The following is a 14,200-nucleotide window of genomic DNA, read 5'->3' on the forward strand; positions in this document are numbered from 1 at the left end:
TTTTAAACAAAGCCACCTCAGTATTATTGACTCTTCCTTTTGCAGTAGGTTCCAATATGGCTTGGCATGGGCTAAATATTGTAACGCAGCAGTGCGCTGAGATGTTCCTGGCTCTGGAGAGCCTAGAGACTCCCTGCTGTCTGCTGCAGCAGTTGTTGGGGTGGTCTTGGTTCCTCAGCATCCAAGCCTCTCTCTACACTTACTACCTACTTGGCAACTGTCACCGTACTGCAGCCTCTTTCCTTGGTCACTGAGTGTCTCTTGCCTCCACCCATACGGATCTTACGATCCTTCCAGACCCAACCCAAGTCCTACTTTTCCATGAAAAGTTCTAACCTGACACCCCCAACCTCCCAGTGCCCACTTCACCTTTGTCTGAAATGCTGCCCCACAAATAATTGTGCCCTACTTTGCATTCTCAGGGATGTTCTTTAATATTTCAAGCAAGACTGTGTATTTCCCTACTAGAGTGTATGTTCCTTAAGATCATGTTACATTTCTCTCATATATGTTATACCACTGTGGTAGTTGGTATGAAAGCGCCTGCCCCTATAGGTTCATACGTTTGAACAGTTGGTCCCCAGTTGGTGGCACTGTTTGGGGGGGTTATGGAACTTTTAGGAGGCACATCTTTGCTAGAGGAAATATGTCATTGATGGCAGGCTTTGATCAGTTGTAGCCTCATTCAATTTCCTATTTGCTTGCTCTGCTTCCTGTGAGCTATTGAGATGTGATCTCTTTCTGCTTCCTGCTTCAGCCCCTGCTGTGATGTTCCCCTTGCTGTCATGGACTCTCCCTGTGGAACATGAACCAAAATAAACTCTTCTATAAATTGCCTTTGGTCATGGTGTTTTATCATAGCCCTTTTGTTTATATGTATTGGTTATCTCATTCACTTGTTATAGTGATAGATAGCCAATTGACATCATTCAATCCAACCTAACCCCAAAGGAATATTAAATTCAGTCCTCTTCATAACCACTTGCTGAGTGCTTTAAAAACCCTAACAGCATTTTAACTGCATTACATGAGTTAACTTGTTTACTCCTACACAACCCAACAACAGAATGACTGTCATACCCACTTTACGTGAGAAAAGGCCGGTTCAAGGGAAGGTAAAGACTAAAGCTGCACAGTTACAGCCAGCAGAGGCCAACCTAGACCTTGATCCTGGACAGTCAGCCATCCGAGGCTGCTCAGCTCTCTTCTCCTTCATGAGCACTGATACCTTGAGCATTCTCTTGGAGGGACAGGAAATAAATTGATAGTTCCAATAGCTGAGACATAGGGTTTCTTCAAGCTATACTGCCAAGAATCATGAGCCTGTGTTCCCTTTGATTGTGTGCATCTCTCTCTCTCTCTCCCCCTCTCTCCCTCTCTCTCTCTCTCTCTGTGTGTGTGTGTGTGTGTGTGTGTGTGTGTGTGTGTGTGTGTGCGCGCGCGCGTGTTTGTGTGGGTGAGACGGGCATGAACATGAACACATGGGCGTGCCATGCCACACAGAGGAGGACAGTCTGGGGTGTTGGCCCTTGCCTTCCACCTTATTTGTGACACAGTGAGACATAGTCTTTTTGTCATTTTTTGCTGTGTGGGCTGACAACCTGCCGATGCTTCTATGGCTTCTCTGCCTGTGCCTCTCATCCCACTGGGGATATACTGGGATGGCAGACATGTTACTGCACTAGTTTTATGTGGGAGCTCAGATCCTCACTTGTAAATGGCAAGTGCTACCACTGAGCCATCTCTCCTGCCCTATGCCCCCCACCACAGTTGTCACCTCCTACCCTTTCCTCTCTTCTAAACTTGGATCTATAGGGCTGGTCACTTAGGAACAGGCACAGCTGCAAGCTAGGACAAGCCTCTACTCTGTCATATGTCAGATATAACCATTTCATTATGACCCAGAGAGCAACTACCATGGTAAAACAAAAACAAAAACAAAACAAAACAAAACAAATACAGGTAGAAGCCAGGCAATCAACTCCCTCTTTGATTCCCACTTAAAAGCCCTGAAGCTGAGTCCTCACTAGGCATGACATCTTAGGACTCGACATTAACCTGGCTCTATTTCCAGTTCTGTCTAGACGCTGATGTGGTGCAGCTAAATAATCTAGCGCAGAATCTACTAGGATATACATTGTGTAATAGACTTGATCTCACTGTGTCCAGTGGGCAAGAAGAGAGAGATTTCCTTGGCTGGAAATTCTGCTGAGTGGCATTTTCTACCCACTTGGATGGAAAGCTGACTCCAGAATATTCTAGAAAAGATACTGACTCTAAAATACTCTTTTCCATGTATCCAGCGGCTACTGCTCCAGTAGCCTGTATGGCTGCCTAGTCCTTAACACAAGTTGCTGATTTCTGTCGTTCACTTGTCTCAGATACTCTCACTTCTTGACAAGCCGAGTTCCTTAATGTCAATTCAGAAATATCTCTAGCTAGGTCCTTCCCTACCACTCAGTCTAGCCACGCACTGGCCTCTTGCTTCCATGTTCACGATCTCACTTCACATCTATTTTTAGTTTTCCTGGCTTAAGCTTCTTCAGGCCACTGAAACACAACCCTCATTCTCTTTTTCTCCTCTGGCAAGCCTGCTGCTGGTAGGCACCCCCAGGTAGAAGCTGCGTCTAAATCCTTTATTGCCTCTTCCTCAGGAATACCTATTGCTCTAGGGTCATAGTTCACCTATTTAAGCTGGTCAGAGGCCAGCCAATTTTCTGATAGGATTTAAACTTTGAAGAGACTGTAGCCATTTTTTTCCTCAGATGACAGAATCACTTCAACTTCCACTTTGTAATCGCTTCCTTTCCTTGAAGGTAGCTGAATCTTGTTTTCTTTAAAAACGTCTTCCTTCCAAAGTTGCCTGCCATGCCGACCGTTATTAGTCCAACTGTGGCCCCAAGGACAGGAGCTGAGCCCAGGTCCCCAGGGCCAGTTCCTCACCCAGCTCAAGGCAAGACCACTGAGGCTGGAGGTGGACACCCGGGTGGCATCTATTCAGCCATCATCAGCCGCAATTTTCCGATCATTGGTGTGAAAGAGAAGACATTCGAGCAGCTCCACAAGAAGTGCCTAGAGAAGAAAGTTCTTTACCTGGATCCCGAGTTCCCACCGGATGAGACCTCTCTCTTTTACAGCCAGAAGTTCCCCATCCAGTTCGTCTGGAAGAGACCTCCGGTGAGTAGCTTACTGGTTTTGTAGCCGGCTGGAGTTTGCCTCAGAGAAGTCCTCCCACTCAGCACCTCCCCAAGCACAGCTGGGCACACGGACACAGGCAGAAGGATCCTGGCAGGGGCCTAGGCTCTGGCTGCAAATGTAAAAAAGAGAAGACAGGGTCAAGTCTAAGAAAGAGCAGGCAGGGCTGGTTCTCTCTCACTTTCTTTCTGCTGTTCATGAAAGTAGCTAGCTCCCAAATTCACCTTAAAAATGGCGGTCCCTTCCCCAGAATCAGTTCCAGAGCTTATGCTCTTCTTAACTGTATTGAGACTTCTTCCATTTCTCAGGCTAAAATCATGAGATGCTGTTCTTTTTTTTTTTTTTTTTTTTTTTTTTTTTTTTTTTTTTTGGTCATTTGTCAGTGACCATGGATTTCTGAAACACAGAAGCCAGGGAAAGAGGAGAGGGGCAAAGACTACTTTTTGTAACATAACATTGAGATTAGAAGAATTTTTGCCTGTGTAGCTCACTGCATAAACCCAGAACCCAGCAACAGACTCAGCATGTGACAGGGCCTGGATGAAACCCTACTCGCTAGCCTCGTTCACTGATGGGGATTCAGCAGAGGGAAAACTGAGTTTCCCTGGCTCCCTTCTCTGATCATGCCTCCAGCATGACTCTAGTCACAAAATAGTCTGGGGCCAGGAGTACAGCTTAGTGGTAGAGTTCTACTCTTCATGTCAGGGGCCCCATGTGTAATCTCTGACACTGCCACCCAATCAGTAAATAAATATAAAAGGGGGAGAGAGAAGAAAGTAATTACAGCAAAGAGACAGAAAGAGTTATTGCAGGTCCCCTAGCTTCACATAGCGGGCAAGTTACTAGGAAAAGTGTTGTGAACAAGAGACCAACACTTACACTGTTGCAGAGTCTAGAGTCTCGAGGAAAACATGGGCATTTAGGTTGAGTGGTCGCCAGGACTCTGTCATCACAGAATAGATGGGATCAAAGAGAGCAGGCCAGGTCAGGGGTGAGTTCATCAAGAAGTGGTATTAGGGGGCTGGGGATTTAGCTCAGTGGTAGAGCACTTACCTAGGAAGCGCAAGGCCCTGGGTTCGGTCCCCAGCTCCGAAAAAAAGAACCAAAAAAAAAAAAAAAAAAAGAAGTGGTGTTAGGCTCCTCACAGGATTCACTGGCCATGTTTTTCTGTATTTGCTAACTAGAGCTGTCTCCTCTCCTCTTCTGCTGTCCTTTGGTAAGGTCCATCCTTGGCTGTCATGAATGTCCTCAGCTTAGAAGAGCATGCTGCAGCAGGCTGGGTGTAGCTCAACACACACCTAACATGTGAGGTCCCAAGCCGAGAAGGTGGGCAACCCAATCAATATAGACATGGGCTGGAGAGATGGCTCAGTTGTTAAGAGCACTGACTGCTCTTCCAGAGGTCCTGAGTTCAAATCCCAGCAACCACATCGTGCCTCACAACCATCTGTAATGGGATCTGATGCCCTCTTCTGGTGCATCTGAAGACAGCTACTAATATATAATAAATAAATAAATATTTTATAAATATATATATACATATATATATATATATTTAGACACACCATGCCCCCACTCAGCCCCTACTACCTGCAGCATAAGTCCAAGCTGCCTCGCTGAGCACAGCCCTTCTCAAACAGACCCATGCCTGACTACTCACCTTTACTCTCTTCCCCTCAACTTGATACTGCAACAAAACATCTGGCTGCAGTACCCTTCCAGGGTTTGGCTGATTGGCTCTGCCTTGTGTTCTCTGCATGACTACTGAGTGCCACTTCCTTCAGCCGCTGTCACCATGCAGGGTCTGGTTGTGGTCATTTGTGGGCCCTGTACATATTCTGAACGCAACAGTACACAGATGCTGATAGCAAATGAGTACCCACCTCTAAAGGGCTGACCCAGGACAGCTCTGCCTCCCAAGGTAGGGAACCCCTACAAACACTGTTCTTACTAAGATCGCTGATGGCTTTGAGCCTAAAAACCAGACCTTGCAAGCCTGGTGTTCTGTGGCAGTGCCAGTGGTCTATGCGCACATATGGACCAGTGCGCTCCAAGAGACCTGGCTGTTTGAGGCTTAGCCCCTATGACAATTGCCAACAACGAAGATCCTGAATTTTCAAACCATCTTGGTTAAATGCCATTCGTCCTCCCCAGTTAAGGTCAGCGCAATAGTGGGTTGGAGAGATGGCTCAGTGGTTCAGAGCACTTCCTGCTGTTGATGAGAACTTGTGTTTGGTTCCCAGCACCTACATGTGGTGGCCCCCAACTGTAAAACTCCAATTCCCAGGTCCAATGCCTCTTGTGATCTCTGCAGGCTCCAGCACACATGCGACACACATACAGACACACAGGCACACATCCATATGTACATATAAAATTAAAGATCAGGGCATACTTATATTGATTAACATACACCCCAAAATGGGTTTAGAGGTGGGCAGAGTTGGAACGGGTCATGGAAGTGTTATCCAAGCCCTTCACTTTAATGATTATAGTCCAGAGAGTGCAAAGAACTTATGTATATTGAAATGACTCCAGAACTTTCTAAAACGTAAAACACTCTTGGAAACATCCATTCTCCCAAGCACTTCTTTGAACATAGTAGCCTCTGTCAGGCCTAAGAAGAAGAGGCATGCCCTATGAGGAAAGGGAGGAGATGAGGGCTTCATTGGGCAGGCACATGGGCTCCCTGCTGCCTGCTGTTAGTGTTTTAAACCCCCCTCGAGCCGTGCTTTGCCCAGCTGTCACCTTCACTCCTTCACCTCACTAGTTCCCCAGCTGCCCACACCTGGGCCTGTAGAAAGCCACCATTCAGACAGAAGCCCCTCTACCTCCATTCAGGAGACCTACTGCTTATTACCATAACTGGGAATTTCTTAAATTAGGCTCCAAGGGTGACGTTTAAGTGAGCTTCCCAAGCGGCCGCTCACCCACAGCCATGTGTTACCAAGTTGAGATGTTCGTCCTAGCACTTGCTTAATCTCCAAGGCCCTAGCGGGTGATGGCCACCCCTCACCCACCAAGCACTTTGGAAGGAAGCCTGGTGGTGTAAGATCCTCTGTGGCTTCAGGGCTGTGGGGGATATGAGGAAAGTGCTACAGTGGGTGGGAAAAAGAGACTCATGAGACTCTTGCCCACCAGCGTGAATTCAGCCACATTACCTAGACTCCACCGCTCTCGGTGTGACTGCAGGCTTCCTGACATCCTTATGCCCCTTCCAGGATCGTCAGCGCCCAGGCTGAAGTAGCTTATCCCCAGTCCTAAGGAACACAAACAACACCGAAGCTACACTCTGAGGATCCGAGTCTTGTTCCTCATATAGAACTCTCTCTGATTGTTTGCATGTCTTTAGCAAATGTACTTCCTCTCTGAATCCTTATCTGTCAAGAGGAAACACAAATGGAAAAATGAGAGAGAGAAAGAGAGAGAGAGAGAGAGAGAGAGAGAGAGAGAGAGAATATGTGCCTGTGTGTGCCTGTGTGTGCCTCTGTGTGTGTGTGTGTGTGTGTGTGTGTGTGTGTGTGTGTGTGTGTGTGTGTGCAATCCCATGATTACAGGTGACTGCAGAGTCCAGAAGAGGGCAGCTGGAAATGGACTTACTGAGCTGCCTGATGTGGGTGCTGAGAACTGAACTCAGGTCCTTTGCAAAAGTAGTGTGTGCTCTTTAACCTATGAGCCGTCTCTCCAGCCTGCACTATAATTACAGAAGCCAGGCCTGTGGGTACCTGCCTGTACTCCTAGCAACTGAGGAAGATGAGGCAGGAGGATTAGTGACACTGTCAAGTTTGACATCAGCCTGGGCAATATGAAGATCTTGACACTTAAAGACAAACAAAAACAAATTGACAACAACAAAATACAGAGTGCTTTTCTTATAGGAGGTGAACATGATTGTTTTCTAAATGGAAAAAGAAAAAGATCTGCTGGTTGATATATAACAAGAGTGAAAGCTCGGCTGGCATGAACTGGACTAGAGAAGCCTGAGGCATGCACACACACACCTCACACACCACACACACACACACACACACACACACACACACACACACGCACACACACACTCTTGTGCGGGCACATGCACACTGCTTCTGCTATTCTCTATGACCTAACAGTCACTAAAGCCGTGAAATACTTGAGACAAGTAACCTTTTGGGAAAGGGCATGCTTGAGCTGCATCTTGTCTTGAAGTGGCAGTGCTGAGCCAGCAAGCTGATGTAGAAAGCACAGGAATGGAGAGAGAAAAGCAAAAGAAGAGAAAACTCCTGGGACTCACTAAGCTCTGGGGTAGGGGAGATGAAGGGGGAGACCCTGTCGCTCAGAAGCTATGGGTTGAAGACCTGTGTAAGTCTCCAAGGATGCCCAGGGCCTCTTACACTCGAAAATCATTCTGGTTACTCCATGATGCCACTGGTACAGCATGAAAACCGCTATTAAACACTACATGTAAGTCTGAGAGCAAAATGTTGAAGAACAACTGCCAACGGTCTGAGGTAGTCAACTTTCCTCCTGACACATGGAGTATGAAGGGAAAGGAGCTCTCCTTCAGCACGTACATGCCCTGATTTCCACATTGGAAAACTCTTCATTTCTAGCTGGAAATCATCTGGCTACAACCCAGACAACGGTGAAGGAATCCAGTGGTGTCCTCTGTTCCTGGGTTGTCACCCTGCCTCTGGTTGCTTTATCAGATAGTCACAAAACGCTTGGGCAGGGGCTTTCCCAGTGCAGGGCATTAGAGCCCTCAGTTGCACAGCCAAGCCTCATTATCTAGATTCTATTATCTGTTTACTCTCCTACTTAGTTAAATTCATCGGTGACTTCCAACTCAATGCTGGGCTTCTGTGGACATTTGCGGCCTTACTCAGAACTCTGAAAACCTCAGGTCACCAGACAAACTGGTTCCCAGTTTGAGGTTCCCAGTGAGGTCAAACACTAGCCAACACATCAGCACCCTTAAGGAAGGGATTTCTCCTGATTCCAGGGGGCCTCTGGGACTTATGGGCTCTTCTGGAGGCCCCACAGCCTTTAAAGTGAAGTCTATAACTAAAGTATCTTCCCAGCCCAGGGTCACTTAACCAGTATACTCAATTCTGAAATGAAGAAACACTAGATAATACAAAATAACAATTGCCCCATGCCATTGTGAGTGGATTTAGAGACATTTGAACTCCATAAGAACCTAGTCTGCATGCAGGGGCACCCGGCCCCAGCCTAGGACTTGGCATAACTTCACAGGCTCATTTCCCAGTGAAATTACTTTCTCAATGAAAGTAGGTTGGCAAGAGGTCTCTGCTTAAGATCTGTTAAGTGTCTGCCACCTTCTGTCAGACAGTTGAAAGGGAAGTTGGGTACTGCACTAGCCACAAAAAGGAAGAACTGGGCCACAGTACACAGTTTGAGACAGGATTTGAACAAACAGACCTAGTGGAAGTCTGATCTGCTGCTTAGCAGCAAGTCAGGAAAAGGATTCAAGTTTCAGTTTCCTTTTCCATAAAGTAGCTAAATGTACTCTCAGTTCAGCACTATACTGTTCGATGTCCCTAAAGTCCTAGATCAGCGGTTCTCCACCTTCCCAATGCTTTGACCTGGTTCCTCATGTTGTGATGACCCCCAACCATGAAATTATCTCCATTCCTACTCCATAACTGTAATTTTGCTACTGTTATGAATCCTAATGTAAACATCTAATATTTCCGATGGTTTAGGTGATCCCAAAGGGGTCTCACCCCACAAGTTGAGAACCATTGTTTTAGGTGTCCACAGTAAGGCAGTAATAGCCAAGAACAAGACAACCCAGGACACAGGTTTTAATACCAGGGGAACCAGAGCTGTGCCCACTACTAAACCATGTGACTGACTATTCCTGGGTCTCAGCTTCCTCTTCTGTAAAAAGCAGATGAAAATTCCAGCTTTCACAAAGTTGCTGGAAAGATATAACAGGATACTACATCCAATGCACGCATGCACGCACGCACGCAAGTACGCACGCACAGCTGGTGGTCTGATTGAGCTTCCAGGTGCTCTGCAGAGAATTACAATAGCACCACACCACCAACCCGGGATAGCAGAGGGTAGGAGAGGCTGCAACATTTTGGTAAAAGTGAAGGTTGCCTCAGCTCCTCCTGAGGGTCATGATGGGGACAGAGATCCAGAGACCACACTGAACACATTGAAATGAGTTGGCAGGATAATGTAGGAAATAAGGAAGGTGGGGACAAAAATGAGCAAGAAACCATGAAAAGATGCATTTCCCTTATAAAAAAGCCACAACATCCTTTTTGCACATTCCTCCTCTCCCTCATCTCCCCCCTCTCCCTCCTCTCCCTCCTCTCCCCCCTCTCCCCCCTCTCCCTCATCTCCCCCCTCTCCCTCATCTCCCTCCTCTCCCTCCTCTTCCTGATTCTTGAGACAGTGTCTCCCTATGTTGCCCTGGCTGGCCTAGGACTCACAGATTTGCCTGCTTCTGCTTCTTGAGTGCTGGGGTTAAAGGTGTGAGCTTCCGGGTCCTATTTTATGTATTATTATTTAGTGTGCATCTATATGTGAATCATGTATGTGTTCCTTGACCCATGTGTGTCAGAGGACAACCTTGTGGAGTTGGTTCTCTCCTTCCACACCTACATGAGTGCCGGGGTTTGAACCCAGGTCATCATATAGCAAATGCCTTTTCCCACTGAGCTGTCTCACTGGCCCCATTCATGTGTTTCTAACCATCTGCTAATGTCTTTTGCTCTTTTATTTTTTCTTGTACTCACTTTTAATAATGATATACCATAAAATATAGCATATCAGCCATCTTAAAGGAAGACTTTACTTTTGCATGGTGTCTGGCTTTAAATGTGTAGCCCAGGCTGGCGTCGAACTTGTGATCCTCCTGCCTCTGCCTCCTTCAGCAAATCCTACTGGCATGCGCCATCACAACCGGCGTCTTTTGCTCTTATAACATGTCTTACTTCTAATTTTTAAATTTATTTATTTGTGAGTGTACACATGCATGTGCCATTGCAAGGCATCAAGGTCAGAGGACAACTATGAGGGACCAGTTCTCTCCTTCCACCTCGTGAGTCCCAGGATCCAAACTCAGATCATCAGTCTTAGCAGCGGGTGCCTCTACCCACTGAGTCATCTGTCCATTTATTTTTCTCTCAAGTCTGTCATTTTAGTTGGGGTTTCTATTGCTATCAAGAGAAACCACAACCATGCAAGAAAAGTTTATAAGACCTCAAATCCCACCTCTGCGGTGACACACTTTCCTCCAGCAAGGCCGCACCTACTCCAGAGAGTTCACACCTCCCAATAGTGCCAGCATTCAAACACGAGTCTCTGGGGGCCGTTCCTGTTCAGACCACTCAGATACCATCCTGCATTCTTGCTCATTAGTGGGGCAAGCTCGGCATTTCCTGTCCTGTGCTGTGCAGTCTTAGCATCTGATACACCAGCTTCATTAACTGGTGGGGACTGCACTCCTCCCATTCTCTGAGACTGCACAAGATCCAAACTAGAAGCTCCTTAAATAGCTCTTGTTACTGTTTTCTCTAAAGGAAACTTTGATCTACGGAAGTAACTGCTTTGATAATCATAGAATAATATAAAATTATTTTTCTTTGTAAATCAGTGCTTATTATTTTTCTAGGAATTTGTGGTAATTTTCTATGAAATTTTTGCTTTTGCTAAAAAAAAAAAAACCATCTGCCTTGTTTGGTGTAGGTGCACAAACATTTGGAGTGAGTGTTTATATAAAATATACTTAGTCTTTCAATTTCAACATTCCTGTGTTCTGATACCTTAAAATTATCTAAAACTTGAAAAAATATTCAATCTTGGGGATGAAGAGATGGTTTGTCACCTGGCTGCTCTACCAGATTACCAGGTTTTGAGTCCCAGCACTGGTATGGGTATGGTGGCTCTGAGCTGTCTGTAACTCTAGTCCCAGGGCATCAATGCCCTCTTCTGGCCTCAGGCTTACACATACTGAATACAGTGTTACATTGCAGCCAGAGCATCCAAACACATTAAAATAAATAGACTTTTAAAAACGTTAATTCAATCTCTAGCCAGCTTTGGTGGGTAAGAATCTGAAATCCTAGGACTCAGAGGTGGAGGGAGACAGGGGCATCAGGAAGATCAGGAGGTCAAGGCCAGCCTTGTCCACAAAGTGAGTTCAAGTCCAACTTGTGGTATGAGACCAGTCTCCCAAAAAGAAAAAAGCACCCTCCAATTTGAAAAAAATTACATAATTATTTTTTTTCTTTTTTTTTGGTGCTGGGGACCGAACCCAGGGCCTTGCACTTGCTCGGCAAGTGCTCTACCACTGAGCTAAATCCCCAACCCCAAATTACATAATTATTAAACATTTATTTGTTTATTATGTATATATGTGTGGGGGCAATAAGAGATGGGCAGGGTAATATGCTTAACATCCAATATATGCCAGTAAGAAAAATAATTGAGGGCATAGTGAGTTTTTTTGTTTTGTCTTTTGCTTTGATTTGTTTTGAGATAGGGTCTCATTATGTAGCATTGACTGGATGGAACTCTTTAAGTAGACCAGGCTGGCCTCAAAATCACAGAGGTCTGCCTATCTCTGCCTCACAAGTACTGGGATTAAAGGCATTTCCCACCACATCCAGCCATATATGATGTTTTGATCAAATTCATACCCCATTTCCTCTTCTCCCTGCTACTACTTACTCCTCCCAACTTTGTTCACCCCCCATTCACTTTTGTTTTATGTGAATGAATTTGTCTGCACATATGTGCACCACATGCCCACAAGGCCCTTAGAGACCAGAGGAGTGTGTGAGAAAATTGTTGTCACCATGTGCGTGCTGAGAACTGAAACCAGATCCCCTGCAAGAACATGGTGGTCTTAACCATCGCTCCAGACACCTTTTTCTTTTCTAAAACACACTGACTCTACTTAGTGCCATCTGTATATGCATGGATATAGAGCCATCTACTGGAGTATGGGTAGCTTTTGGGGGCTACATCCCAGAAGAAAACTTAGTCTTCTTCCCCCAGCAGCCATCAAGTATTAATAGTTTCTCAGTCAGGGTAGTATTCCATGAACTCCTCCCCGTGAGCTCCCAAGCCAGATAAGGGATGGTAGAGCATTGCCCATACCCAGCATCGCTCAGAAAGCACAGCAGAAGTGGAACTGATCCCTACTCAAATCAGGCTTTGGCCTACTCTATTCCATAGAGACAAAGGGCTCGTCATGATAAAGCCACTTAGGCTGCCGTTTCCCCTACCCAGGAAACTGGCTCCTCAGAAATCATGGGACCAGCAATTGCTAATATAGCTGATACTTGCAAGGCCCTGCCTCACTAAAGCACTTTCTCCTTTGTCCTTTTTTCTCCCCTCCCCCTATGACTCGAGCTATATAAGCTAGCTCCAAGCAAGCTGTCCTCTCAAACAGTACTCACTGCCTTCTGCTTGCTCCCTAGCTCCCCTGAACCCTGAGCCTGCTGTGGCATTGGCCAGTTAGGGGCAGGGGACCCACTTCTCCCCAACCCATGCTGGAATTTTTGGCTGTTTTGATCATCTGCAGGTCTTGTGTATACAATCATATCCGTTGTTCGCATCTGTAAACTGCACTGTCACATCTGCCAAATATTGTTTGACTACAGACACCCACGACATCTGGCTCTTAGAATCTTTTTACTTCCTCCTCTGCAATGGTGTCTGAGCCTTGAGACAAGGGATTATGATATAGATGTTCCACTTAGAGGTAAGCACCCCACAGCCTTATTCTCTGAACATTACTAGTTGTGGGTCTCCGTATTAACTGTTGTCTACTGCACAAAGAAGCTTCTCTGATGAGGGTTGAGAGATGCACTAATCCACTGATACAAAGACGAGAAGAAAGAGGACAATTTAATACTACATTTAGCAAAATAATACTATTAGGGTCTCCCATTGGTACTATGACCTAACCAGGGTTTTGGCTCAGTTAATAATACTAGACATCATCCCATACTAGACTAGTCCCATCTTGTGAACTGGATTTTAAATCAAATCAGAAAGTGGTTGGTTGCTCTCATAACATTTATGCCACTATCGCATGAGTGGGAACATTGTGCCAAGACAGTCACTTCGTTCTTTTCTCCCTGAGTAGTATAAGTAGAATACAGCATTATAAAATGTATCCGGTAGAAATGAAGCTTTCTGGTTACTACCAGTTTGAGTCTCCACATCCTCTGACTGAAGTGTGTGGTATGTTCAGGATTAGGTCTTTCTGTAAAGTTCTAGCAAGAGCAAGAACAATGGCCTGCAATGTTTAGAGGAATCTGTGGCCTACAACATCCAACAATATGAGAAGAGAAAAGCCATGCCTGGCATTGGGCTTTTTATTCGATAGCCTATGGTGCCTGGGGGAGGCATGTCCCCCTATTATAGGGTTAATTCCATTTAAACTCTTTTTTATTTGTATATGTCTTAGGAAGTCTTATACAATAATAGCTTTCCATGTGGCATTTCCAATGGTCTTTAGTGTCAGTTATTCCTCCTTATATATCCCCCATATCCTACCCTCTCATACCCCAGCCTATTTCGGAAAAAACACTTGTTTTGAGTTTATAAACCTTTTTTTATGAAATATATTTGCTAAGCACATGATTTTATCTAAAATTTTTGTTTTTAGGACAAAAATCATCGCATAAAAATCCATTCCAATGCAGTATATCTCAGAGACCTGTTGTTGCTTCCTTAGTCTAAAAAGGGGATAACAAGAATTGATTTCTTTTTTTTTTTCCGGAGCTGGGGACCAAACCCAGGGCCTTGCGCTTGCTATCACTGAGCTAAATCCCCAACCCCAACAAGAATTGATTTCAAGTAACATATAAGTATGTAATAGCAAGTTAAGATTACCTATGTATACTCTACATTTTTATTTGATATTTTATTTATTTACATTTTAAATGTTATCTCCTTTCCTGGTTTCCCCTCTGCAAACCCCCATCCCATCCCCCCTCCCCCTGCTCCTATGAGGGTGCTCCCCCACCTA

At 45.4% G+C, this 14,200-nt stretch overlaps 1 protein-coding gene, 1 long non-coding RNA gene and 1 pseudogene across 10 annotated transcripts in view; 1 reads left to right on the top strand and 2 right to left on the bottom strand.

Annotated features, from left to right (window-relative positions):
* LOC108350445 (uncharacterized) overlaps positions 1–4,759 on the bottom strand; it is a 29,491-nt gene extending 24,732 nt beyond the window's left edge. For 2 of the 6 annotated variants that reach the window (XR_005502392.2, XR_005502390.2), the window contains exons 1-2: positions 3,420–4,757; positions 3,094–3,307 (exon numbers count right to left, since the gene is read on the bottom strand). This is a non-coding gene — a long non-coding RNA (uncharacterized LOC108350445). Of the gene's footprint in view, positions 1–3,093; positions 3,308–3,419 lie in introns of all 6 variants that reach the window. The other 4 variants (XR_010064876.1, XR_005502397.2, XR_005502398.2 and 1 more) reach the window with 4 other exon arrangements.
* The window catches only part of Capn3 (calpain 3), a 53,676-nt gene continuing 40,455 nt past the window's right edge, over positions 980–14,200 (top strand). For 2 of the 4 annotated variants that reach the window (XM_063283197.1, XM_039104421.2), the window contains exon 1: positions 980–3,177. In XM_063283197.1, the coding sequence (XP_063139267.1) occupies positions 2,869–3,177 (309 nt within the window). In that variant the 5' untranslated portion in view covers positions 980–2,868. The remainder of the gene's footprint in view (positions 3,178–14,200) is intronic. The other 2 variants (XM_008762081.4, NM_017117.2) reach the window with 2 other exon arrangements.
* On the bottom strand, positions 9,939–10,047 carry LOC120102010 (small nucleolar RNA SNORA15; annotated as a pseudogene).

The sequence above is a fragment of the Rattus norvegicus genome, chromosome 3, assembly GCF_036323735.1.
Source record: "Rattus norvegicus strain BN/NHsdMcwi chromosome 3, GRCr8, whole genome shotgun sequence".
Classification (NCBI taxonomy): domain Eukaryota; kingdom Metazoa; phylum Chordata; class Mammalia; order Rodentia; family Muridae; genus Rattus; species Rattus norvegicus.